The following is a 25,468-nucleotide window of genomic DNA, read 5'->3' as shown; positions in this document are numbered from 1 at the left end:
GCTGGCCGCGGGCGGCGCTGCGGCCCCGGCCCCGCCCGGCCCCGCCCGCGGCGGTTCGTGCCCGGCCGCAGCCCCGGCTCCTCTGCCCGTGTCCCCCAGCGCGCAGTAATACACGGCCGCGTCCCCGCGCCGGGGCCGCCGGAGCCACAGCGCGCTGCTCCGGCGATCTGCCGACACCCACAGACCGCCCGCAATGTCCGGCAGCTCTTTGGACTCTTTCACAATGAGCGCGAGGAGTTCGGGTCCTCGGCCCGGGAGATGACGGTACCACTGGATCCAGTCTCTGGTCTGGATTTTGGGATGTGAGCAGCTGATGTTGATGCCGGTGTTCTCGGTGGTCTCCAGCCGTGGCTCCTGCTGGACCTGGGCTCTGGCTGCAGCCACTGCCAAGGAGAAAAGAAGAATCACTTTTCTTGAACAGAAAATGTGGTTCAGGGGGAGATGGGAGAGGCGGACAGATCAGAGCTAACTGGGGTATGTTTTGAGAATAAAGGATGGAGAGATTATTTCTCGGAGAGTGTTTGGGTGAGGACGAGAACGTATGAGGGATGTTTTGAAGGAAAATCAGAACGAAATGAAAAAAGCAGACTGGCTGAGAGGTATACATGGATGGATGGATGGATGGATGGATAAAGACATGGAGTAAAAAAGGCAAAGTGGGAAGCAATTACTTCACAGAGGGAAGAAAGCATGACAGCGGAGGAGGAGACAGAGGGTAAATAAGAAAGGAAAAGGATCAGGAGGGTAAGAGATGACTTTTGGGCTGGGGACGGTCTCACACAGCCCGCCGACCCGGACGCCCCGACACCACCATCCACACACACCGAGCAGCAGCGCGGCCAGCGCTGCCAGCCCCGCGCTCCGACACCGCCGCATCCCGCTGCTCCGCTGCCCGAGCATCCCTGTCCTGTCCTGTCCTGTCCTCTCCTCTCCGACGCCTCCAGCTCCGCCCCGGCCGGGCTCAGACCCCGCCTCTCACAGCACCACCACAATGAGCGACACAAGGACGTTTGCCATTGCCAGGAACAAGAGACAGCTGCGTCCCATCCCACACAGCACCGACACTGCATCGGAAGCAGATCCGCTCCGCCACTGGCAGCCCACGGGCGGCAGGATTGCCGAGCCTCTCGCCGTGCCCCCAAGGCACAGCTCCTCCTTTTGCCCTCTGCAGCGCTGCTGAGAGCGGCTGTGTCCCGGCTGGGGCGGAGGGCACGGGGGCTGCCAGCCGTGCTGAAGCCGCGCCCGTGCTGTTTGTCCCGAGTTCAACTGATCCTCCGAGCTGGAGTGAAACCGTCCTTGTGGAGCCTGAAATCAGCATCAGCGGAGCGTGAGCTTTGGAGGGGCAGGAGAGGGAGGGCTCAGGAGACAGGGGCTGCAGTTCAGTGCCTCTTCCCTTGAGACATCTGTAGCGGGCAGCTGCCGTCCCCACTCAGCTGCGCTCAGGCTCCTTCTGACCCTGGCAAGCTGCTCTCTGTGCTGCTCAGGGCCAGAGCAGTGCTCGGTATCCCTGGCCCAGTCAGGAAATTCCCTCGCGGTGAGGGACACACATGCACAGACACGGCTTCGTGCACAGCAGTGTGGAGCCCCACACAAATCTGTGCTTCACGTGTGTCCATGCAAACGGGGCTGCTCCAAGAGCACACGAGGCAGGGACACAGAACCAGCCCTGGGCTCTGCTGAGGACGTGTGGGGCCAAAGCAGCAGGGCTGGAGTGTGGAACGACAAGGTCCCAGACAAGCACAAGGGCAATTTTTCTTTACTTAGAGACTGCACAGGGTGGAAATGAGTCAAAATAGTCCAGAATATTTTCCCGAGGGAAGTGCTAGCATGGATGGGGTGAAAACCATCAGGCCATTGTACAGACGTGGGGAGGTCCCGTCTGGTGAGCATCGGGGCAACCTCAGGGTCCCTTGCCCCAAGCTCACCCTCTCACAGACACATCCCCTCCCTCCCCTGGCTTGTTGCACAGCCGAGGAAGTTCCCTGCACCAGGGTGTCTTGCACAGCACAGAGGTACAAGGCACTGTCAGAGACCTTCACTTCCTCCACCTGCAGGACACTGTATTTCCCGGTGGTGTTCAGGTGCGTGGTGATACGGCCGCTGTGCTTGGCGCCAGGCCCTGTGTGATAGGAGACCAGCTGTGGGGCTTGGCCTTTCTGCACCTGGTACCAGAGCAATGCCCTAAAATTACTGATCTGGTATGTGCAGGTGGTCTGGAAGGGATGTCTCTGCTCCACTATGACTTGTCCATCTTCCTGGGTGACCATGATCTGCCCCGTGGTGCCTGGAAGAAAGTGAAGGTCAGCAGTTCCACAGGGAAGGACTGTGGGTAGCAAATCAAAATGGGATGCAAAACCCTGGTTGAAGAAAGCTTTCTGCCTTGTAGAAGAGTCCTGAGAGATTTTGGGCAGGAGTTGGGAGCTCTTTTTGCACTGCATGACCCAAAGGAGAGCTGTGTTGTGTCTGTCTCCTGCTCCGACTGCTCAGAGGATCAGGGAACAGCCTGTCCTGCCTGAACTTTGTGTGCTGGAAGCCGCCCCCCTCCAGCAGTCTGAGGAGCCCATCGAGGTGCAGCAAAAGGATTCATCCTGCTTCGCCATTCCTGTCACCTCTGAGGGCTCCTAGATCCCTGAGTACACACAATGCTGAGCTTGGAAAGAGGGAGCCCTGGTTGTGGTGCCAGCCCAAAGAACACTGGAAGCCACGGCAGAGCTGGCTCAGCCTGGAGGCAGAATGGGACACCCTGTTATTGTAATGAAATGGGAACTTTGAGGTACCTGGGGCAGGTTTGACAGAATCTCAGAATTTGCATTAAAACAGGAGCAATATACAACTGCAGAGACAGCTGAGATTTCCTGTGGTGACTGCAGGAGGATCAGAAGAGAGGCAGAGGAGGTGGATTGAAGGCAAGAGAAAAGACAGTGAAGGACTCTGAGGTTTCTCTTCTCTCCCTTCCCTTTTCCTTTACAAATCTAAGAGCTTCTTGAGAAAACACTTCCAAAACCACAAACAGAAGCAGAGATTTCGCAGCCCTTTCCCTCTATTCACTGATATTTCCCCACACAATCCTGGTAAGGCTGTTGAGGCTTTCCTGGGGGGAAGAAACAGGGTGCCTTAGGGAAAAGCCAGGACTTACCCAGGAGCTGGCCCAGGAAGACCGTGAGGATGAGATAGGCGAGGTGCATGCCGAGACCAAGCTGCGTGTTTGCTGAGTGAGGCAGAGTCAGAAACCACCTGCCAGCCCCGAGATAACAGAGCTGCCGGAAACCACTCTCTGGGGGCAGCAAAGGAAGGAGCGGAGGCGGGGCAGAGAAATGACCTGTCCTTCCAGTGCCTGAAATGCTCCTTCTGCGTGTCTCCCTCCTCCAGCAGCTGCCCCCGTGCCTCCCTCAGCCACCGGCATTCTGACCATTCCGTGCCTCTGGGGCCTCAGTCATGGGAAGGGGCTGTTCCCGCTCAGCTCGCAGTGGAGTCCTCACCTCCCCAGCTGGAATCACCAGCTCTGCTGCACACCCAGTGCTGGGCATCTGGGAGGTCAAGGGCTTCTTCCTCAGTGAGCTTTCTCATCTTCCCGTGGTGTCCTCAGCTCTGTGGGGTCATTGCTATTTCCTCTGGGAACAGAAGACTCCTCTCTCTCTGTTGCTTCTCCCCTGCCCTTCTTCATCATGCCTGGTACAAATGCCTCTGTCCCAGCTCCCTTCCTCCTACCCCCTTTTCTGAGTCAACTCCAGAGTGATCCCATACTGGTCATTTTGGTTTCGTCTAAAACGGGTTTGTCACAAAAACCCCTCTAGAATGACGTGAATAATAAATAATACAGGTAATGATACTGGTTATATTAGGAACATTCTCATGCAACTGTTGCACCTCCCCATGGTTTAGAAGGGGTTTCTAGAGAAGTGGAGGGTCCTGAGGCTGTCACAGATTTTCCAGCTGAAAGAGCAGGATCAAGCTTACCCTGTTATGGGCTCCTTTGATGCTTGTGCCTTCTTAAGCTTCAGAACAGAGATAAGACAATAAGACACGTACAGGGAGATGAGGATTCTGCACTTGTGCTGAGAAGAGATACCAGGGCCACATCACTGCAGTCTGTCCTTTCCTAGGCCTTGTGTGTCCTCTCTCATCATGGCTCCACAACCTCACAAGCTTTCCTTGCTGACAGCTCCCTCATCCCACAAGACCCGCTCAAACCTCCATTGTTGTCATGTTCCTCTGTAGCAGTGAAAGCTTCTCTGGACTCAGGCCGAAAGGGAAGTCAGATTTCAGGGGCTGAATTAAAACCTTTGGATAAGCTGAGATACATGAAGTCACACCAAAGTGAAATAGAAATATAGATCTTTAACTTTTAGTAGAAATATATGCTAAGTGCCTTAAACATTGAAAAGCTGCAGCAGAGACCTTAAACTTAGTTTTTACTACAGCAGTGTTGCCTATTCACAGAATTTCTTTACTTTAGACAAAATATAGATAGAACTATGTGCTTCATATTTTTTAGATAGAGTGTTCACATAAACAATAAGAGCTGATAGAAACTGTAAATGCAAATCTGTGTAATACCTATGTAACACTTGTGTAAGATTCACGACTGCTAGAATTAGACCGGGATAGGTTAAGAAAAGAAAAACTAGACTAATGTGTTAGTCTTATTGGTCAGTTAACAAACATAATCCACACTTCTGTAAGAAAAAATTTATAGAGAAACTAGAACTAGAAGAAGAAGCTGTTTTCTGCCTGCTGTTTGCTGTTGTTGCTTGGCTTTATCATGTAACCCCCTTGAACTCTGCCTTCAAGAAAGCTATGAGACTATGAAATAAAGAACTTAGCACAACAGCAGACTCCTCTGCTCTTCTACCCTGGTTCGAGAAGGAAGGGTATCCCATGAAAAGCCCAACATTCCTCTTGTCACTTCTTGTCACTGACAAAGCTCAGCCTGAGCCACTTCACAGCAGTTTCCTAATGACCCATCAATTAGAACCTGATGAGCTCCCTCCTCCTCTCCCTTATCACCTACTGCCACATTGGTGTCATTGTGTGCTTTGTTTGTCACTTTCCCTTTTCCTTGTTCTTCCCTTGGCAAGGGAAATGGACGTGACGTGAGCCTTAGAGAACCAGACACCCTGGCCTTGCACATGCCCTGACAGTGGCCTCTGCTGAACTTGCTCAAGTGAGGCAGTTCCTGATCATGCTGAACGGCTCCTGTCCCCAAAGCAAATGGGGTCTCTAGAGCAAGTCTCTGCAGGGAAACCTCATGTGCAGCTCGGTCTTTCAGGTGTCTCCCTGCAACGCTTGCAGCATTGCTAAATCCTGGCATCTGCTTTGCAGGCTGCCTGAGAAGTGACAAACGTGAAGGAAAAGGGACCAATCCGTTTCAGGTGGAAGGTGGGTGTGACAGAGCCCTCCGATGATGTGAAATGCTCCTCTAATCCAACACATTCCTTGTTTTCCCTCCGAGATGTTCTACTATTTCAGGACGATGCTGAATGCTCATCCAAGGGTGTTTGAGGGAAGCCGAGGATGAGAAGAAAATGTAGAGAAGCGAATTCCAGCCCCAGGTGGGATTCAAAGTACACCCTCCTTACACATCTAGATGGGAAAGTGGCTTCTCATCCACGTTCCAGTACGAGGCAGAGACATTTCCCCAGGGACAGAGATGGAGATTTCCCTGTCACCTCAGCAAGACTCCCTGCAAACATCTCTCCCGCTGGGACCTACTGAGGTGACGGCACTCCATTTATGAGACCATGTGTGCCTGCCAGCGCAGCTGCTTTGTCAGCTCCCACCACAGATGCTGGCCTGAAGGAGCAGCTCTGCTTTGCAAAGCAGGCTGAGAAGAGCAATGCACGCGCCCAGAGGGCCAAAGGCCATGGCAGAGCCGCAGCCCGCAGCAGTTTCCTGCCAGGCAGAGGAGGCAGAGGGGCGGAGGGGAGGCCGGGCAGTGCGTGCCGAGTGTGTAAGCGCAGGGGGCAGGCTGTGCGAGCCGTGTGTCCGGCGGCCGTGCAGGGCTGTGTCGGGCGCGGTGTGCGCGGGGTCGCTGCGCAGGAAGGAGCTGCGGAGCCGCCTGAGGCCCGGCGGCCGAGCGGCAGCGCCCCCTGCTGGCCGCGGGCGGCGCTGCGGCCCCGGCCCCGCCCGGCCCCGCCCGCGGCGGTTCGTGCCCGGCCGCAGCCCCGGCTCCTCTGCCCGTGTCCCCCAGCGCGCAGTAATACACGGCCGCGTCCCCGCGCCGGGGCCGCCGGAGCCACAGCGCGCTGCTCCGGCCGTCCTCCGACACCAACAGCTGTCCTGCAATATCCGACAGCTCTTTGGACCCTCTAGCTGTGAGTGCTAGGAATTCGGGTCTTCGGCTCGGAAGGTGGCGGTAGAAATGGATGTAATCCTCAATCCTTTTTTTGGGATGTGAGCAGCTGATGTTGATGCCGGTGCCCTCGGTGGTCTCCAGCCGTGGCTCCTGCTGGACCTGGGCTCTGGCCACAGCCACTGCCCAGGAGAAAAGAAGAATCACTTTTCTTGAACAGAAAATGTGGTTCAGGGGGAGATGGGCGAGGAGGACAGATCAGAGCTAACTGGGGTATGTATTGAGAATAAAGGATGGAGAGATTATTTCTCGGAGAGTGTTTGGGTGAGGGCGAGAACGTATGAGGGATGTTTTGAAGGAAAATCAGAACGAAATGAAAAAAGCAGACTGGCTGAGAGGTATACATGGATGCATGGATGCATGGATGGATGGATGGATAAAGACATGGAGTAAAAAAGGCAAAGTGGGAAGCAATTACTTCAGAGAGGGAAGAAAGTATGACAGCGGAGGAGGAGACAGAGGGTAAATAAGAAACGAAAAGGAGCAGGAGGGTAAGAGATGACTTTTGGGCTGGGGACGGTCTCACACAGCCCGCCGACCCGGACGCCCCGACAGCACCATCCACACACACCGAGCAGCAGCGCGGCCAGCGCTGCCAGCCCCGCGCTCCGACACCGCCGCATCCCGCTGCTCCGCTGCCCGAGCATCCCTGTCCTGTCCTGTCCTGTCCTGTCCTGTCCTGTCCTGTCCTCTCCTCTCCTCTCCTCTCCTCTCCGCCTCCAGCTCCGCCTCGGCCGGGCTCAGACCCCGCCTCTCACAGCACCACCACAATGAGCGACACAAGGACGTTTGCCATTGCCAGGGACAAGAGACAGCTGCGTCCCATCCCACACAGCACCGACACTGCATCGGAAGCAGATCCGCTCCGCCACTGGCAGCCCACGGGCGGCAGGATTGCCGAGCCTCTCGCCGTGCCCCCAAGGCACAGCTCCTCCTTTTGCCCTCTGCAGCGCTGCTGAGAGCGGCTGTGTCCCGGCTGGGGCGGAGGGCACGGGGGCTGCCAGCCGTGCTGAAGCCGCGCCCGTGCTGTTTGTCCCGAGTTCAACTGATCCTCCGAGCTGGAGTGAAACCGTCCTTGTGGAGCCTGAAATCAGCATCAGCGGAGCGTGAGCTTTGGAGGGGCAGGAGAGGGAGGGCTCAGGAGACAGGGGCTGCAGTTCAGTGCCTCTTCCCTTGAGACATCTGTAGCGGGCAGCTGCCGTCCCCACTCAGCTGCGCTCAGGCTCCTTCTGACCCTGGCAAGCTGCTCTCTGTGCTGCTCAGGGCCAGAGCAGTGCTCGGTATCCCTGGCCCAGTCAGGAAATTCCCTCGCGGTGAGGGACACACATGCACAGACTCAGATACACAAAGGCTTTTGCACACCAGTGTGGTGTCAGACAGAAATTTGTCCTTCACGTGTGTCTGTGCTCACTGCCAGCTCCAAGAGCGTACAAGGCAGGAAAACACGAAGGAACAATGTCAGCTCTTGACTTTGCTAAGGACACACGGTGCTAGAAGCAGCAGGGCAGGAGCATTGTGTGGAAGGTAAAGGTCCTAGTCAAGCACAGAGCAAAGTTTTGTTGTGCACAAAGTGGAGATGAGTCAAAATAGACCAGCATACTTTCCTGCGGGCAATAATAGCACGACAGGCACACACATGGAGAGGCAACCAGAACTGAACCTCGGCGGGAGTTGAAGAGAGAGGGACAGACAAGGCTAGGGGACATCATCCTGCACAACAGCCCCTGAGCGTCTCATCTCACTGGAGTGAGGATGGCTGGAGCTTCTTCCTGAGAATGATACCTCAAATCAGAAGCACCCAGGCAGACACATCACTCTCCTGTTCTCGATCCATCCAGCACTGCAGCTGAGTCTTCTGCCTTCAGTGCTGCATTCCTGCCCAATATATCCCGGTGCCTTTCATCCCGATGTTCAGAAGAAGCCTTCTTTTTGGAATGGGCATGGAACAAACCTGGAAATGAAAAGGCAGCAGTGCAGGAAGTGAAAGCACAGCCCCTAGGATTAGGTATGCTGGTTTGCATTCAGATGAGCTGGTGGGGAAATTGTTTCCTCTGCAAAGGTGTCTTCTAGTCCTGTGGAAATGAAGGGCAAGTCTAAAAGGCAGCCCAAATCCCTGGGGTCTTACCAATTTTTCTTGCCTTTTTCTGTGGCCTACTACAAGGATGAAAATACTTTGGAAAATCAATCTAGAATCAATACCGAATGATTTATAGGGAGACCAAACATGCCAAAGGCTAAGGGAGACCTCCCATTGACTCACAATGTTCAGAATGGAAGCCCTTGCTTTCTAAACACCTGACAGAGCTTTGGTGTGGCTTGGTCCAAACTTAGTCTCAGACTGAGACAATCGTTTATGTCCGAAGGAATTAACTGCATGGATTTCATTAGAATGGATCCATCATGAAATCTTGTGATGATGTGTTGCAAATAAGGACTCTCTGCATACTGGGAAAGGAAAGGGTCTCTCAGTCTCAAGTAAGAAATTTCAAACCCGGAGAGGTGTGTGTGAGTCAGCACAGGCAGACAGCCAGAACAATCACCAACCCACAGCTAAAATGAAAAATGTGTTTCCCTTCCCTCACGGACCGCGGCATCCCTGAAACCACCTCTGGGCAAAACTGCCCAAGAAGAGATGCAAGCACACCGAAACTCGGTGCATGCTAAGGGATCACCAGCTGCTCTTCACACTGCGTTATCAAGGGCTCTTTCCAGCTGCAAGGTCACTTGATGAATTACAATCCTCCTCACCAGTGCCCCACTTTTAACCCATTCCTCCCAACACCATGGCCACAAGAGTCAGGGACAGACACATATCAGGGAAGGGCTTTAGTGTGGGTGAGTGGGCTCAAGATGGGCATCTGTCGCTCTCAGCAAACTCAGATCAGTCTTCTCCCGGCCACACTGAAGCCTTGGAAACACGAGTTGCAGAAGCTGACTCTTCCAACCCCTGCACAGTGGCCCTGGAAAGTGCAAGCAGCCTCTCTTTGGCTGCCTTGAGTCTCCTCAATGAACTCAAGAGGACTAGAGGTGCAGATTTGTGGGTGCCAGTCTATGTGTGCTACCTAAGCAAGCTGTTGTTCTGTCTTGAGTGTTGTTGAGGGTGAAATCCCACACCTGTGAGAGAAAAGCAACAACACATTTGATTGATGTAAAGTAGTGAGTGAACAAAGTTAATGAGACGGTGGTTTACCTAGATTTGATAACAAGGTACACTTGATTATTTACAGGGTCAGCTAAAGCTGTCAGGGAGACTCTGCCACTGAGTCACAAGGTTCAGAAAGGACCCCCTTGCATTCCAAACTCCTTTTCATATGGAGAGTTTATGTGCAGCTAGATCCTGACTTTGTCCCAGACATGGTCAATGCTTTAAGTCTAAACAATTCTATATGCACCATCCATGCTTTATATCACTTAGCTAAGGTTTCAAAGTTTCAGTGCTCTTCTTCCCAATTAACACACCGAGTACAAGAGGAAATAAGGATTCTCTCAGCCTTGAGGAGTGACCTTGAGAGGTGTCCCTGCTAAAGGGAAGATCCTGGTGTGCAACCCAGTAGCACACAGGAGAGCTGAGTGAGACCTGGTCTGTCCACGTTTTCTGGAATAAGATCGTTGACTGCCAGTTGCACACCACTTGTGTTTGAATTGGCACAGGCTCTAATAGCCCTCGGCTGTTCAGCAAGATTTGTGGCTCTCAGCTGTGGTTGTTATGTGTCTGCCCAGAGTGCAGCTTAAGGTAGCTGCAGCCATTGTATCACAGGTGGGAAGGGAAGGGAAGGGAAGGGAAAGGAAAGGAAGGGAAGGGAAGGGAAGGAGCATTTGCTAATATTAACTTTTATTAGAGTCATCTTGCAAAATACTTTTCTGCAACCTGGGTTAATACAAAGTCCTCACAGGGCTTTCCTTAAAGCTCTTTCACCATCTCATTTCCTCTCCTCTGGACATATTTCGCTACCTTTACTTCTGCTCTAAATAGTGGGGGCAGAATCTACACTCCAGAAGTGGCGACATCAACACTGAATATATCAGGATCAGGTAAGTAGTTTTCCCATGAGCTCCCAATGCTTTGTCCTCAGATGAGCACCCGCGCTGAGAAGAGGGGCTGAACGCGGTCGGTGAATCCAAGAGCTGCCGGTGTCGGTGCCGATGGCTGTGTAGGTGCCGGCGTCTCTGGCGAAGTCAGTGTCAATGCCGGTGTCTCTGTTGGTGTCTCTGTCGGTGCCAATATCGGTGTCAATGCCGGTGTCGGTGTCAATGCCGGTGTCTCTGTCGGTGTCTCTGTCGGTGTCGGTGCCGGTGTCGGTGTCAATGCCGGTGTCTCTGTCGGTGTCTCTGTCGGTGTCTCTGTCAATGCCGGTGTCGGTGTCTCTGTCGGTGTCTCTGTCGGTGACAATGCCGGTGTCGGTGTCTCTGTCGGTGTCGGTGCCGGTGCCGGTGTCGGTGTCGGAAGCGCCCCGGCAGCCCGGCACGAGCGGGGCGAGGCGGCCCCGGCGGCCGAGCGGCAGCGCCCCCTGCTGGCCGCGGGCGGCGCTGCGGCCCCGGCCCCGCCCGGCCCCGCCCGCGGCGGTTCGTGCCCGGCCGCAGCCCCGGCTCCTCTGCCCGTGTCCCCCAGCGCGCAGTAATACACGGCCGCGTCCCCGCGCCGGGGCCGCCGGAGCCACAGCGCGCTGCTCCGGCGATCTGCCGACACCCACAGACCGCCCGCAATGTCCGGCAGCTCTTTGGACTCTTTGTTAGCGCTCACGAGCAGTTCGGGTCCTCGGCCCGGGAGCTGACGGTACCACTGGATTAATTCTGTCCTTTGTATCTTGGGATGTGAGCAGCTGATGTTGATGCCGGTGTTCTCGGTGGTCTCCAGCCGTGGCTCCTGCTGGACCTGGGCTCTGCCACCAGCCACTGCCAAGAAAGGAGTAAGAAAATCCAAAGCTCAGCTATGATCGTTCAGCTTTGCTGTTTCTTTTCCCACAGAGACAATCAGGAGCAGGGGCAGTGAGACAGAGCCAATCTTTTAAAAGATGAAGAGGAATGCACCTTTTCAGGCATGGATAATGGTGCTGGTGTGTTTTGGAAATTGATGCATGGAGAAATAGAAATGTCGGCTGCATGGAGGGATGGACAGCAAGAGGGAAAATGGACAGGAGGGCTGGGTTTGCAACAGGGAATTATGATAGTCTGAATTCAGAAGAAAAAATGACTTTTGATGCACAGGGGGACGTGTGGATGTATGGAATAAAGGAGACATGCAGGAGATCAAAGTTATGGATATGAAACAATCAGAGAGAGCTATGAGGGATGTTTTGAAGGAAAATCAGAACAAAATGACAAAAGCGGACTGGCTGAGAGGTATACATGGATGCATGGATGCATGGATGGATGGATGGATAAAGACATGGAGTAAAAAAGGCAAAGTGGGAAGCAATTACTTCAGAGAGGGAAGAAAGTATGACAGCGGAGGAGGAGACAGAGGGTAAATAAGAAACGACAAGGAGCAGGAGGGTAAGAGATGACTTTTGGGCTGGGGACGGTCTCACACAGCCCGCCGACCCGGACGCCCCGACAGCACCATCCACACACACCGAGCAGCAGCGCGGCCAGCGCTGCCAGCCCCGCGCTCCGACACCGCCGCATCCCGCCGCTCCGCTGCCCGAGCATCCCTGTCCTGTCCTGTCCTGTCCTGTCCTGTCCTCTCCTCTCCTCTCCTCTCCGCCTCCAGCTCCCCCTCGGCCGGGCTCAGACCCCGCCTCTCACAGCACCACCACAATGAGCGACACAAGGACGTTTGCCATTGCCAGGGACAAGAGACAGCTGCGTCCCATCCCACACAGCACCGACACTGCATCGGAAGCAGATCCGCTCCGCCACTGGCAGCCCACGGGCGGCAGGATTGCCGAGCCTCTCGCCGTGCCCCCAAGGCACAGCTCCTCCTTTTGCCCTCTGCAGCGCTGCTGAGAGCGGCTGTGTCCCGGCTGGGGCGGAGGGCACGGGGGCTGCCAGCCGTGCTGAAGCCGCGCCCGTGCTGTTTGTCCCGAGTTCAACTGATCCTCCGAGCTGGAGTGAAACCGTCCTTGTGGAGCCTGAAATCAGCATCAGCGGAGCGTGAGCTTTGGAGGGGCAGGAGAGGGAGGGCTCAGGAGACAGGGGCTGCAGTTCAGTGCCTCTTCCCTTGAGACATCTGTAGCGGGCAGCTGCCGTCCCCACTCAGCTGCGCTCAGGCTCCTTCTGACCCTGGCAAGCTGCTCTCTGTGCTGCTCAGGGCCGGAGCAGTGCTCGGTATCCCTGGCCCAGTCAGGAAATTCCCTCGCGGTGAGGGACACACATGCACAGACACGGCTTCGTGCACAGCAGTGTGGAGCCCCACACAAATCTGTGCTTCACGTGTGTCCATGCAAACGGGGCTGCTCCAAGAGCACACGAGGCAGGGACACAGAACCAGCCCTGGGCTCTGCTGAGGACGTGTGGGGCCAAAGCAGCAGGGCTGGAGTGTGGAAGGACAAGGTCCCAGGGGAGCACAAGGGCAATTTTTCTTTACTTAGAGACTGCACAGGGTTGAAATGAGTCAAAATAGTCCAGAACATTTTCCCGAGGGAAGTGCTAGCACGGATGGGGTGAAAACCATCAGGCCATTGTACAGACGTGGGGAGGTCCCGTCTGGTGAGCATCGGGGCGACCTCAGGTTCCCTTGCCCCAAGCTCACCCTCACACAGACACATCCCCTCCCTCCCTCCCTCCCCTGGCTTGTTGCACAGCCGAGGAAGTTCCCTGCACCAGGGTGTCTTGCACAGCACAGAGGTACAAGGCACTGTCAGAGACCTCCACTTCCTCCACCTGCAGGACACTGTATTTCCCCGTGGTGTTCAGGTGCGTGGTGATACGGCCGCTGTGCTTGGCGCCAGGCCCTGCGTGATAGGAGACCAGCTGTGGGGCTTGGCCTTTCCGCAACTGGTACCACAGCAAAGCATTAAAATAATTGGTCTGGTATGTGCAGGTGGTCTGGAAGGGATGTCTCTGCTTCACCATGACTTGTCCATCTTCCTGGGTGACCTTGATCTGCCCCGTGGTGCCTGGAAGAAAACCAGTGTCAGCAGCTCCACACAAAAGGACTACAGACAGGAAGAGCAAATGGGGTGCAAAACCCTGGTGGAGAAAGGTCAGATGCAGATGGATTAAAGGCAGGAGGAAAGACAGAGAAGGACTCTGAGGTTTCTCTTCTCTCCCTTCCCTTTTCCTTTACAAATCTAAGAGCTTCTTGAGAAAACACTTCCAAAACCACAAACAGAAGCAGAGATTTCGCAGCCCTTTCCCTCTATTCACTGATATTTCCCCACACGATCCTGGTAAGGCTGTTGAGGGTTTCCTGGGAGAAAGAAGAAGGGTGCCTTAGGGAAAAGCCAGGACTTACCCAGGAGCTGGCCCAGGAAGACCGTGAGGATGAGATAGGCGAGGTGCATGCCGAGACCAAGCTGCGTGTTTGCTGAGTGAGGGAGAGGCAGAAACCACCTGCCAGCCCCGAGATAACAGAGCTGCCGGAAACCACTCTCTGGGGGCAGCAAAGGAAGGAGCGGAGGCGGGGCAGAGAAATGACCTGTCCTTCCAGTGCCTGAAATGCTCCTTCTGCGTGTCTCCCTCCTCCAGCAGCTGCCCCCGTGCCTCCCTCAGCCACCGGCATTCTGACCATTCCGTGCCTCTGGGGCCTCAGTCATGGGAAGGGGCTGTTCCCGCTCAGCTCGCAGTGGAGTCCTCACCTCCCCAGCTGGAATCACCAGCTCTGCTGCACACCCAGTGCTGGGCATCTGGGAGGTCAAGGGCTTCTTCCCCAGTGAGCTTTCTCATCTTCCCGTGGTGTCCTCAGCTCTGTGGGGTCATTGCTATTTCCTCTGGGAACATCAGATTCCTCTCTCTCTGTCGCTTCTCCCCTGCCTTCCTTCAACTCCCTGGGATAAATGCCCACCTCCCTTCCTCCCACCACCTTTTCTGAGTCAACTCCAGAGTGATCCCATACTGGTCATTTTGGTTTCGTCTAAAATGGGTTTGTCACAAAACCCCCTCTAGAATGATGTGAATAATAAATAATACAGGTAATGATAATGGTCATATTAGGAACATTCTCATGCAACTGTTGCACCTCCCCATGGTTTAAAAGGGGTTTCTAGAGAAGTGGAGGGTCCTGAGGCTGTCACAGATTTTCCAGCTGAAAGAGCTGGATCAAGCTTACCCTGTTATGGGCTCCTTTGATAGTTGTGCCTTCTTAAGCTTCAGAACAGAGATAAGACAATAAGACACGTACAGGGAGATGAGGATTCTGCACTTGTGCTGAGAAGAGATACCAGGGCCACATCACTGCAGTCTGTCCTTTCCTGGGCCTTGTGTGTCCTCTCTCATCATGGCTCCACAACCTCACAAGCTTTCCTTGCTGACAGCTCCCTCATCCCACAAGACCCGCTCAAACCTCCATTGTTGTCATGTTCCTCTGTAGCAGTGAAAGCTTCTCTGGACTCAGGCCGAAAGGGAAGTCAGATTTCAGGGGCTGAATTAAAACCTTTGGATAAGCTGAGATACATGAAGTCACACCAAAGTGAAATAGAAATATAGATCTTTAACTTTTAGTAGAAATATATGCTAAGTGCCTTAAACATTGAAAAGCTGCAGCAGAGACCTTAAACTTAGTTTTTACTACAGCAGTGTTGCCTATTCACAGAATTTCTTTACTTTAGACAAAATATAGATAGAACTATGTGCTTCATATTTTTTAGATAGAGTGTTCACATAAACAATAAGAGCTGATAGAAACTGTAAATGCAAATCTGTGTAATACCTATGTAACACTTGTGTAAGATTCACGACTGCTAGAATTAGACCGGGATAGGTTAAGAAAAGAAAAACTAGACTAATGTGTTAGTCTTATTGGTCAGTTAACAAACATAATCCACACTTCTGTAAGAAAAAATTTATAGAGAAACTAGAACTAGAAGAAGAAGCTGTTTTCTGCCTGCTGTTTGCTGTTGTTGCTTGGCTTTATCATGTAACCCCCTTGAACTCTGCCTTCAAGAAAGCTATGAGACTATGAAATAAAGAACTTAGCACAACAGCAGACTCCTCTGCTCTTCTACCCTGGTTCGAGAAGGAAGGGTATCCCATGAAAAGCCCAACATTCCTCTTGTCACTTCTTGTCACTGACAAAGCTCAGCCTGAGCCACTTCACAGCAGTTTCCTAATGACCCATCAATTAGAACCTGATGAGCTCCCTCCTCCTCTCCCTTATCACCTACTGCCACATTGGTGTCATTGTGTGCTTTGTTTGTCACTTTCCCTTTTCCTTGTTCTTCCCTTGGCAAGGGAAATGGACGTGACGTGAGCCTTAGAGAACCAGACACCCTGGCCTTGCACATGCCCTGACAGTGGCCTCTGCTGAACTTGCTCAAGTGAGGCAGTTCCTGATCATGCTGAACGGCTCCTGTCCCCAAAGCAAATGGGGTCTCTAGAGCAAGTCTCTGCAGGGAAACCTCATGTGCAGCTCGGTCTTTCAGGTGTCTCCCTGCAACGCTTGCAGCATTGCTAAATCCTGGCATCTGCTTTGCAGGCTGCCTGAGAAGTGACAAACGTGAAGGAAAAGGGACCAATCCGTTTCAGGTGGAAGGTGGGTGTGACAGAGCCCTCCGATGATGTGAAATGCTCCTCTAATCCAACACATTCCTTGTTTTCCCTCCGAGATGTTCTACTATTTCAGGACGATGCTGACTGCTCATCCAAGGGTGTTTGAGGGAAGCCGAGGATGAGAAGAAAATGTAGAGAAGCGAATTCCAGCCTCAGGTGGGATTCAAAGTACACCCTCCTCACACATCTAGATGGGAAAGTGCCTTCTCATCCACGTTCCAGTACGAGGCAGAGACATTTCCCCAGGGACAGAGATGGAGATTTCCCTGTCACCTCAGCAAGACTCCCTGCAAACATCTCTCCCGCTGGGACCTACTGAGGTGACGGCACTCCATTTATGAGACCATGTGTGCCTGCCAGCGCAGCTGCTTTGTCAGCTCCCACCACAGATGCTGGCCTGAAGGAGCAGCTCTGCTTTGCAAAGCAGGCTGAGAAGAGCAATGCACGCGCCCAGAGGGCCAAAGGCCATGGCAGAGCCGCAGCCCGCAGCAGTTTCCTGCCAGGCAGAGGAGGCAGAGGGGCGGAGGGGAGGCCGGGCAGTGCGTGCCGAGTGTGTAAGCGCAGGGGGCAGGCTGTGCGAGCCGTGTGTCCGGCGGCCGTGCAGGGCTGTGTCGGGCGCGGTGTGCGCGGGGTCGCTGCGCAGGAAGGAGCTGCGGAGCCGCCTGAGGCCCGGCGGCCGAGCGGCAGCGCCCCCTGCTGGCCGCGGGCGGCGCTGCGGCCCCGGCCCCGCCCGGCCCCGCCCGCGGCGGTTCGTGCCCGGCCGCAGCCCCGGCTCCTCTGCCCGTGTCCCCCAGCGCGCAGTAATACACGGCCGCGTCCCCGCGCCGGGGCCGCCGGAGCCACAGCGCGCTGCTCCGGCGATCTGCCGACACCCACAGACCGCCCGCAATGTCCGGCAGCTCTTTGGACTCTTTGTTAGCGCTCACGAGCAGTTCGGGTCCTCGGCCCGGGAGCTGACGGTACCAGTAGATGAATTCTATCCTCTGTATCTTGGGGTGTGAGCAGCTGATGTTGATGCCGGTGTTCTCGGTGGTCTCCAGCCGTGGCTCCTGCTGGACCTGGGCTCTGCCACCAGCCACTGCCAAGAAAGGAGTAAGAAAATCCAAAGCTCAGCTACGATCGTTCAGCTTTGCTGTTTCTTTTCCCACAGAGACAATCAGGAGCAGGGGCAGTGAGACAGAGCCAGTCTTTAAAAAGATGGGGAGGAATGCACCTTTTACAGCATGGATAATGGTGCTGGTGTGGGTTGGAAATTGATGCATGGAGAAATAGAAATGTCGGCTGCATGGAGGGATGGACAGCAAGAGGGAAAATGGACAGGAGGGCTGGGTTTGCAACAGGGAATTATGATAGTCTGAATTCAGAAGAAAAAATGACTTTTGATGCACAGGGGGACGTGTGGATGTATGGAATAAAGGAGACATGCAGGAGATCAAAGTTATGGATATGAAACAATCAGAGGGAGCTATGAGAGAGGTCTCGGAGTAGAAAGAGAGGCAAGGGATGATGCTTGGAAGGAAGGGTGAGGCTGTGTGGGTGGATGGATGAAGAGTAGACAGGGAAAGGAGTTGTTACAATGAAGGGTAGAGGGCTTTCTGATCAGGGCAATAATAGCTGAGCATGCAGAGGAAGGAGAAGGGTGCATTGCAAAGCAGGCACAGACACAAGCAGGCTCATGCCAAGAGAGATGGGGACTTGGAGGGTTCGGGAAGGGGGATGAGATATGACAGAGATATGACCAAAGAAGGGGGTAGGAGACGTTGAAAGAGATAGAGCAGCCCCGCGCCGGGATCCCTGGGGAACATCCCAAACCCAGCCCCGACCCTCATTCTCCGCCGCTACCCCGCGCACCGAGCAGCAGCGCGGCCAGCGCCGCCAGCCCCGCGCCCCGACACCGCCGCATCCCGCCGCTCCGCCGCCCGAGCACCGCTGCCCCCGCCCAGCCCCGGCTCCCCTCGCCTTCCCTTTCCTTCTCTCGCCTGCCTTCCCCCTCGCTGCCAGCTCCGCCCCGGGGCTGAGCCCTGCGCCGGTGCCGCTCTGGCTCTCGCCCGGGCTCAGAGCACTCAGGGGCTCTGCACGGGCACAGCTTGGTGTCTTGGCAAATGGACTCTCCCCCTCCTCCAGCAAGGACGTCCCGGCGAGAATCAGCCTGCACAGAACCAGCTGCAGCCTGAGGCAGCAGCAGCGCCCCGGCCCAGGAGATGGAGCAGCTTCCCGGAGCTGCTTCCGAGCACAGGGGCTGGAAACATCCTGGAGATGGCAGAGAACCTCCCTTCAGCTGCAGCCCCACGACGATCACTCTGAGCTGTGTTGTGGCCAAAGGAGTTTGAGGAAAGAGGTGCACATGGGCATGTGGGCATCAGGGCCAGGGGTTATTACTTCTTCTGGACTATTGCTTAATAAAACTCCCCATATTCCATCTCATGAGCACTCCAGAGAGCAGGTCCATCTTCTCTCTTTCCTCTCAGAAAGTCGTGCTAGAAAGCAAGAACGTCAGCCTGAGACATCTGTTCTCCAAGAGAAGCAGGCCAAGCCATTGTCCTCTCCTTGCATGTCATCTTTGTCAGGCCTCTAATTGACTTGGTGGCCTTGGATGCACTTGCTTCAGGATGTCGATTTCCTTCTTGGAACAAGGATCTCCAGCATGGATGCAGTACTCCCAAGGGTTACCTTTTCTCTCAAGGGCTGAAGGGACAGGGTCACCTTCTCGGACCTGCTGACAACACTTGGACTCATACAGCTCAGGGCGCAGTTGGCCTCCCTTGCTGCAAGTGCTCATTGCTGTCTCATGTTCTGCTGGGTGTCTCCTGAAATCCCTCACTCTTTTCTGGGAGGGGTCTGTCCATGTCTTCTGAAGAAGAGCTGTGCCTGACAGTCAAGGCCTGTTCCTCTCACTGTGTGTTATCCATGGACTTCTGAGAGCTCCCCACTTTCCAGTACTCATGGTGTTCATGAAAACATTAACAGTATTACCATTAACAGGGTCTTCCTACTAACTTCTCTTACTAGGCCTGGGCTTTGCAGGAAAATAACAATTCTGAGCCTGGTAGGACAGGCACTTTTCCGCACACCTTATGCCCGAACCCATTTGTCACTAATTTGGTCATAAAGGAAACATGAGGGAGGCTCTGTTAGGTCTTGTGAAATTCTAGGTGCAAATCTCCCCTGCTCTTCCCTTCTCTGCAGTGCCCATGACCTTGTGATAAAGGGATGAGGTTGGCCCTCAGCTACTCCCAAGCTGCAGCTCAAAAGCACATCCACGAGGAAAAGAGTCAGCCCTGGCTGAGCTTGCCAGCAGAACTGCCTGGCACTGATGCCGCTGAGGTCACAGAAGGACAGCAAGAAGCCCTCAGCTGCACCAGCTGCACACTGGATCTGAGCACCACCTGCACGTTGGATCGATGCCCAGCCAGTCCCGGGGCAGTGATTGGCACCTCCTGCACCACTCCCCCCCAGCTGATACACTGAGCATGGCATCATACGGTATGGAAGATCCCTTTGGCAATGTGGATCAGGTGTCCTGGCCATGATCCCTCCTATCTTACTGTGCACCTTGTCATTGGCAGGACATGAGGCACTGGAAAGCCCTTGACTGAGGGTAAGCACTACTGAGCCAGAACTAAACCATCAGTGTGTTACAACATCATTCTCAGACTAAATCCACAACACACCTCTGTGCCACCTTCTAAGAAGATGCAGCAGGATGTTCTGCCTTGGGAGGGGTAAAGCAGCTCAACCTTTGCCCTATTTGCAAAAGTGATCAGTGATGGGTGGGGAAGGGGGGGAGTCACACTAGTTTTGGTGTTGCACAGTGCTGAGAGCAGTCTGACTCATCAATCCCAAAATTAAACATTCTGAAGGAGAATAATGTTTCCTGACACAAACTAACATTGGTGACGATGTGGCAGGCAGAGTTCCTGACAAAGGAACCAACAAGCAATAGTACTGAAAACTTCCCTAAAGCCGCTGAGCTAAGGGCTGCTGAGGTGGCGCAGCTCGACGAGCAACATCTGCCTGACTTTATGCTATAAAAACCCAGTGCCACTTTGAAAGGGCAGGGAGGTCTAACACACCTTTCTAGGAGTACGTTGGAAATACACTCCTTGAGGGGGGAGATCCCCTCCAAGTCACTTCTCAAGGCAGGGAAAATGAGATTTTCCCATGGTCATTTGTATTGTGAGTTACATCAATATCTACTTAATAGTTGTTAAGCTAACTTTGAAGTTATTGATTTGATGAATAGGGCACTATTCTGGTAGTTATAACTCTCTATACATTGTAGTAAATAATTCGGATTAAAACCTTTTATCCTAATCATTATCATCATCGATCAAACTAGTAATTCCTTTTATTCATATAAATATATTTAGGTTACCATCCTTAGACGAGTCCCTTCAAGGCAAACATGTCTGGGAACAGCACCTCGTGCAAACACCTATACCCAGAGTCAGACACACTGCTTCTCTTTGGCTGCAGGACTCCCAGCAAAACCCTCTTTGGTATAACCTCCTCACTCAAGATTAGGGTATGATGACTGACACTTGTGTGGGGATGAAAGTCCTCAAAAGGGTGAGGTGATATCTTATAAACCCAGGAATTTTCCTGCCTTATCGAATGCAGTGAAAAGGTGTTAGGGTGTCGTGAAAGACGAGGGATGTTTTGACAGGGGGCAAAGATAGGGAAAGAGAATGATGGAAGTTTTGCGACTGCAGGGGGGCGAGGGTGCCGGTGTCGGTGCCGGTTTCTCTGTCGGTGTCTCTGTCGGTGTCTCTGTCGGTGTCAATGCCGGTGTCGGTGTCTCTGTCGGTGTCGGTGTCGGTGCCGGTGCCGGTGTCGGTGTCGGAAGCGCCCCGGCAGCCCGGCACGAGCGGGGCGAGGCGGCCCCGGCGGCCGAGCGGCAGCGCCCCCTGCTGGCCGCGGGCGGCGCTGCGGCCCCGGCCCCGCCCGGCCCCGCCCGCGGCGGTTCGTGCCCGGCCGCAGCCCCGGCTCCTCTGCCCGTGTCCCCCAGCGCGCAGTAATACACGGCCGCGTCCCCGCGCCGGGGCCGCCGGAGCCACAGCGCGCTGCTCCGGCGATCTGCCGACACCCACAGACCGCCCGCAATGTCCGGCAGCTCTTTGGACTCTTTCACAATGAGCGCGAGGAGTTCGGGTCCTCGGCCCGGGAGATGACGGTACCACTGGATCCAGTCTCTGGTCTGGATTTTGGGATGTGAGCAGCTGATGTTGATGCCGGTGTTCTCGGTGGTCTCCAGCCGTGGCTCCTGCTGGACCTGGGCTCTGGCTGCAGCCACTGCCAAGGAGAAAAGAAGAATCACTTTTCTTGAACAGAAAATGTGGTTCAGGGGGAGATGGGAGAGGCGGACAGATCAGAGCTAACTGGGGTATGTTTTGAGAATAAAGGATGGAGAGATTATTTCTCGGAGAGTGTTTGGGTGAGGACGAGAACGTATGAGGGATGTTTTGAAGGAAAATCAGAACGAAATGAAAAAAGCAGACTGGCTGAGAGGTATACATGGATGGATGGATGGATGGATGGATAAAGACATGGAGTAAAAAAGGCAAAGTGGGAAGCAATTACTTCACAGAGGGAAGAAAGCATGACAGCGGAGGAGGAGACAGAGGGTAAATAAGAAAGGAAAAGGATCAGGAGGGTAAGAGATGACTTTTGGGCTGGGGACGGTCTCACACAGCCCGCCGACCCGGACGCCCCGACACCACCATCCACACACACCGAGCAGCAGCGCGGCCAGCGCTGCCAGCCCCGCGCTCCGACACCGCCGCATCCCGCTGCTCCGCTGCCCGAGCATCCCTGTCCTGTCCTGTCCTGTCCTCTCCTCTCCGACGCCTCCAGCTCCGCCCCGGCCGGGCTCAGACCCCGCCTCTCACAGCACCACCACAATGAGCGACACAAGGACGTTTGCCATTGCCAGGAACAAGAGACAGCTGCGTCCCATCCCACACAGCACCGACACTGCATCGGAAGCAGATCCGCTCCGCCACTGGCAGCCCACGGGCGGCAGGATTGCCGAGCCTCTCGCCGTGCCCCCAAGGCACAGCTCCTCCTTTTGCCCTCTGCAGCGCTGCTGAGAGCGGCTGTGTCCCGGCTGGGGCGGAGGGCACGGGGGCTGCCAGCCGTGCTGAAGCCGCGCCCGTGCTGTTTGTCCCGAGTTCAACTGATCCTCCGAGCTGGAGTGAAACCGTCCTTGTGGAGCCTGAAATCAGCATCAGCGGAGCGTGAGCTTTGGAGGGGCAGGAGAGGGAGGGCTCAGGAGACAGGGGCTGCAGTTCAGTGCCTCTTCCCTTGAGACATCTGTAGCGGGCAGCTGCCGTCCCCACTCAGCTGCGCTCAGGCTCCTTCTGACCCTGGCAAGCTGCTCTCTGTGCTGCTCAGGGCCAGAGCAGTGCTCGGTATCCCTGGCCCAGTCAGGAAATTCCCTCGCAGTGAGGGACACACATGCACAGACACGGCTTCGTGCACAGCAGTGTGGAGCCCCACACAAATCTGTGCTTCACGTGTGTCCATGCAAACGGGGCTGCTCCAAGAGCACACGAGGCAGGGACACAGAACCAGCCCTGGGCTCTGCTGAGGACGTGTGGGGCCAAAGCAGCAGGGCTGGAGTGTGGAACGACAAGGTCCCAGACAAGCACAAGGGCAATTTTTCTTTACTTAGAGACTGCACAGGGTGGAAATGAGTCAAAATAGTCCAGAATATTTTCCCGAGGGAAGTGCTAGCATGGATGGGGTGAAAACCATCAGGCCATTGTACAGACGTGGGGAGGTCCCGTCTGGTGAGCATCGGGGCAACCTCAGGGTCCCTTGCCCCAAGCTCACCCTCTCACAGACACATCCCCTCCCTCCCCTGGCTTGTTGCACAGCCGAGGAAGTTCCCTGCACCAGGGTGTCTTGCACAGCACAGAGGTACAAGGCACTGTCAGAGACCTCCACTTCCTCCACCTGCAGGACACTGTATTTCCCGGTGGTGTTCAGGTGCGTGGTGATACGGCCGCTGTGCTTGGCGCCAGGCCCTGTGTGATAGGAGACCAGCTGTGGGGCTTGGCCTTTCTGCACCTGGTACCAGAGCAATGCCCTAAAATTACTGATCTGGTATGTGCAGGTGGTCTGGAAGGGATGTCTCTGCTCCACTATGACTTGTCCATCTTCCTGGGTGACCATGATCTGCCCCGTGGTGCCTGGAAGAAAGTGAAGGTCAGCAGTTCCACAGGGAAGGACTGTGGGTAGCAAATCAAAATGGGATGCAAAACCCTGGTTGAAGAAAGCTTTCTGCCTTGTAGAAGAGTCCTGAGAGATTTTGGGCAGGAGTTGGGAGCTCTTTTTGCACTGCATGACCCAAAGGAGAGCTGTGTTGTGTCTGTCTCCTGCTCCGACTGCTCAGAGGATCAGGGAACAGCCTGTCCTGCCTGAACTTTGTGTGCTGGAAGCCGCCCCCCTCCAGCAGTCTGAGGAGCCCATCGAGGTGCAGCAAAAGGATTCATCCTGCTTCGCCATTCCTGTCACCTCTGAGGGCTCCTAGATCCCTGAGTACACACAATGCTGAGCTTGGAAAGAGGGAGCCCTGGTTGTGGTGCCAGCCCAAAGAACACTGGAAGCCACGGCAGAGCTGGCTCAGCCTGGAGGCAGAATGGGACACCCTGTTATTGTAATGAAATGGGAACTTTGAGGTACCTGGGGCAGGTTTGACAGAATCTCAGAATTTGCATTAAAACAGGAGCAATATACAACTGCAGAGACAGCTGAGATTTCCTGTGGTGACTGCAGGAGGATCAGAAGAGAGGCAGAGGAGGTGGATTGAAGGCAAGAGAAAAGACAGTGAAGGACTCTGAGGTTTCTCTTCTCTCCCTTCCCTTTTCCTTTACAAATCTAAGAGCTTCTTGAGAAAACACTTCCAAAAACACAAACAGAAGCAGAGATTTCGCAGCCCTTTCCCTCTATTCACTGATATTTCCCCACACAATCCTGGTAAGGCTGTTGAGGCTTTCCTGGGGGGAAGAAACAGGGTGCCTTAGGGAAAAGCCAGGACTTACCCAGGAGCTGGCCCAGGAAGACCGTGAGGATGAGATAGGCGAGGTGCATGCCGAGACCAAGCTGCGTGTTTGCTGAGTGAGGCAGAGTCAGAAACCACCTGCCAGCCCCGAGATAACAGAGCTGCCGGAAACCACTCTCTGGGGGCAGCAAAGGAAGGAGCGGAGGCGGGGCAGAGAAATGACCTGTCCTTCCAGTGCCTGAAATGCTCCTTCTGCGTGTCTCCCTCCTCCAGCAGCTGCCCCCGTGCCTCCCTCAGCCACCGGCATTCTGACCATTCCGTGCCTCTGGGGCCTCAGTCATGGGAAGGGGCTGTTCCCGCTCAGCTCGCAGTGGAGTCCTCACCTCCCCAGCTGGAATCACCAGCTCTGCTGCACACCCAGTGCTGGGCATCTGGGAGGTCAAGGGCTTCTTCCCCAGTGAGCTTTCTCATCTTCCCGTGGTGTCCTCAGCTCTGTGGGGTCATTGCTATTTCCTCTGGGAACAGAAGACTCCTCTCTCTCTGTTGCTTCTCCCCTGCCCTTCTTCATCATGCCTGGTACAAATGCCTCTGTCCCAGCTCCCTTCCTCCTACCCCCTTTTCTGAGTCAACTCCAGAGTGATCCCATACTGGTCATTTTGGTTTCGTCTAAAACGGGTTTGTCACAAAACCCCCTCTAGAATGACGTGAATAATAAATAATACAGGTAATGATACTGGTTATATTAGGAACATTCTCATGCAACTGTTGCACCTCCCCATGGTTTAGAAGGGGTTTCTAGAGAAGTGGAGGGTCCTGAGGCTGTCACAGATTTTCCAGCTGAAAGAGCAGGATCAAGCTTACCCTGTTATGGGCTCCTTTGATGCTTGTGCCTTCTTAAGCTTCAGAACAGAGATAAGACAATAAGACACGTACAGGGAGATGAGGATTCTGCACTTGTGCTGAGAAGAGATACCAGGGCCACATCACTGCAGTCTGTCCTTTCCTAGGCCTTGTGTGTCCTCTCTCATCATGGCTCCACAACCTCACAAGCTTTCCTTGCTGACAGCTCCCTCATCCCACAAGACCCGCTCAAACCTCCATTGTTGTCATGTTCCTCTGTAGCAGTGAAAGCTTCTCTGGACTCAGGCCGAAAGGGAAGTCAGATTTCAGGGGCTGAATTAAAACCTTTGGATAAGCTGAGATACATGAAGTCACACCAAAGTGAAATAGAAATATAGATCTTTAACTTTTAGTAGAAATATATGCTAAGTGCCTTAAACATTGAAAAGCTGCAGCAGAGACCTTAAACTTAGTTTTTACTACAGCAGTGTTGCCTATTCACAGAATTTCTTTACTTTAGACAAAATATAGATAGAACTATGTGCTTCATATTTTTTAGATAGAGTGTTCACATAAACAATAAGAGCTGATAGAAACTGTAAATGCAAATCTGTGTAATACCT

The 25,468-nt window shown here is 54.2% G+C and overlaps 1 protein-coding gene and 3 gene segments (V, D, J or C); all 4 read right to left on the bottom strand.

The window, feature by feature from the left end:
• Positions 1-42: 42 nt before the first annotated feature.
• Positions 43-17,910, bottom strand: LOC125331585 (the record flags this gene model as incomplete). The annotated part of the segment is given in 2 exon segments: positions 43-383; positions 17,852-17,910. Coding segments are annotated over 2 exon segments (393 nt in total), but the record flags the coding sequence as incomplete, so codon positions are not given.
• Positions 13,009-14,259, bottom strand: LOC125331579. The segment is given in 2 exon segments: positions 13,009-13,410; positions 13,749-14,259. Coding segments are annotated over 2 exon segments (414 nt in total).
• A 2,470-nt stretch (positions 17,911-20,380) lies between the features above and the next one.
• LOC125334744 lies at positions 20,381-21,814 on the bottom strand. The segment is given in 3 exon segments: positions 20,381-20,435; positions 20,950-21,292; positions 21,734-21,814. Coding segments are annotated over 3 exon segments (474 nt in total).
• Positions 21,815-21,884: 70 nt separating this feature from the next.
• Positions 21,885-25,417, bottom strand: LOC125334734. The gene is made up of 3 exons (XM_048321867.1): positions 24,046-25,417; positions 22,835-23,193; positions 21,885-22,214 (listed from the first exon to the last, which is right to left on the bottom strand). The coding sequence occupies exons 1-3, from the start codon at positions 24,092-24,094 to the stop codon at positions 21,885-21,887; spliced, it is 738 nt and encodes a 245-aa protein (XP_048177824.1). The 5' UTR covers positions 24,095-25,417.
• Between the last annotated feature and the right edge of the window lie 51 nt (positions 25,418-25,468).

The sequence above is a fragment of the Corvus hawaiiensis genome, chromosome 1 (assembly GCF_020740725.1).
Source record: "Corvus hawaiiensis isolate bCorHaw1 chromosome 1, bCorHaw1.pri.cur, whole genome shotgun sequence".
NCBI classification, from domain to species: domain Eukaryota; kingdom Metazoa; phylum Chordata; class Aves; order Passeriformes; family Corvidae; genus Corvus; species Corvus hawaiiensis.
This window is presented reverse-complemented; position numbering and strand designations above follow the sequence as displayed.

Bases quoted from the DNA above. Each gene is read 5' to 3' on its own strand.
- LOC125334734 (XM_048321867.1), bottom strand. From the start codon at position 24,094: ATGCACCTCGCCTATCTCATCCTCACGGTCTTCCTGGGCCAGCTCCTG. The intron at 23,194-24,045 runs GTAAGTCCTGGC...ACTTTCTTCCAG, and splicing joins CTTCCTGGGCCAGCTCCTGG to GCACCACGGGGCAGATCATG. The intron at 22,215-22,834 runs GTGAGCTTGGGG...TGCTGATTTCAG, and splicing joins GGGGATGTGTCTGTGAGAGG to GCTCCACAAGGACGGTTTCA.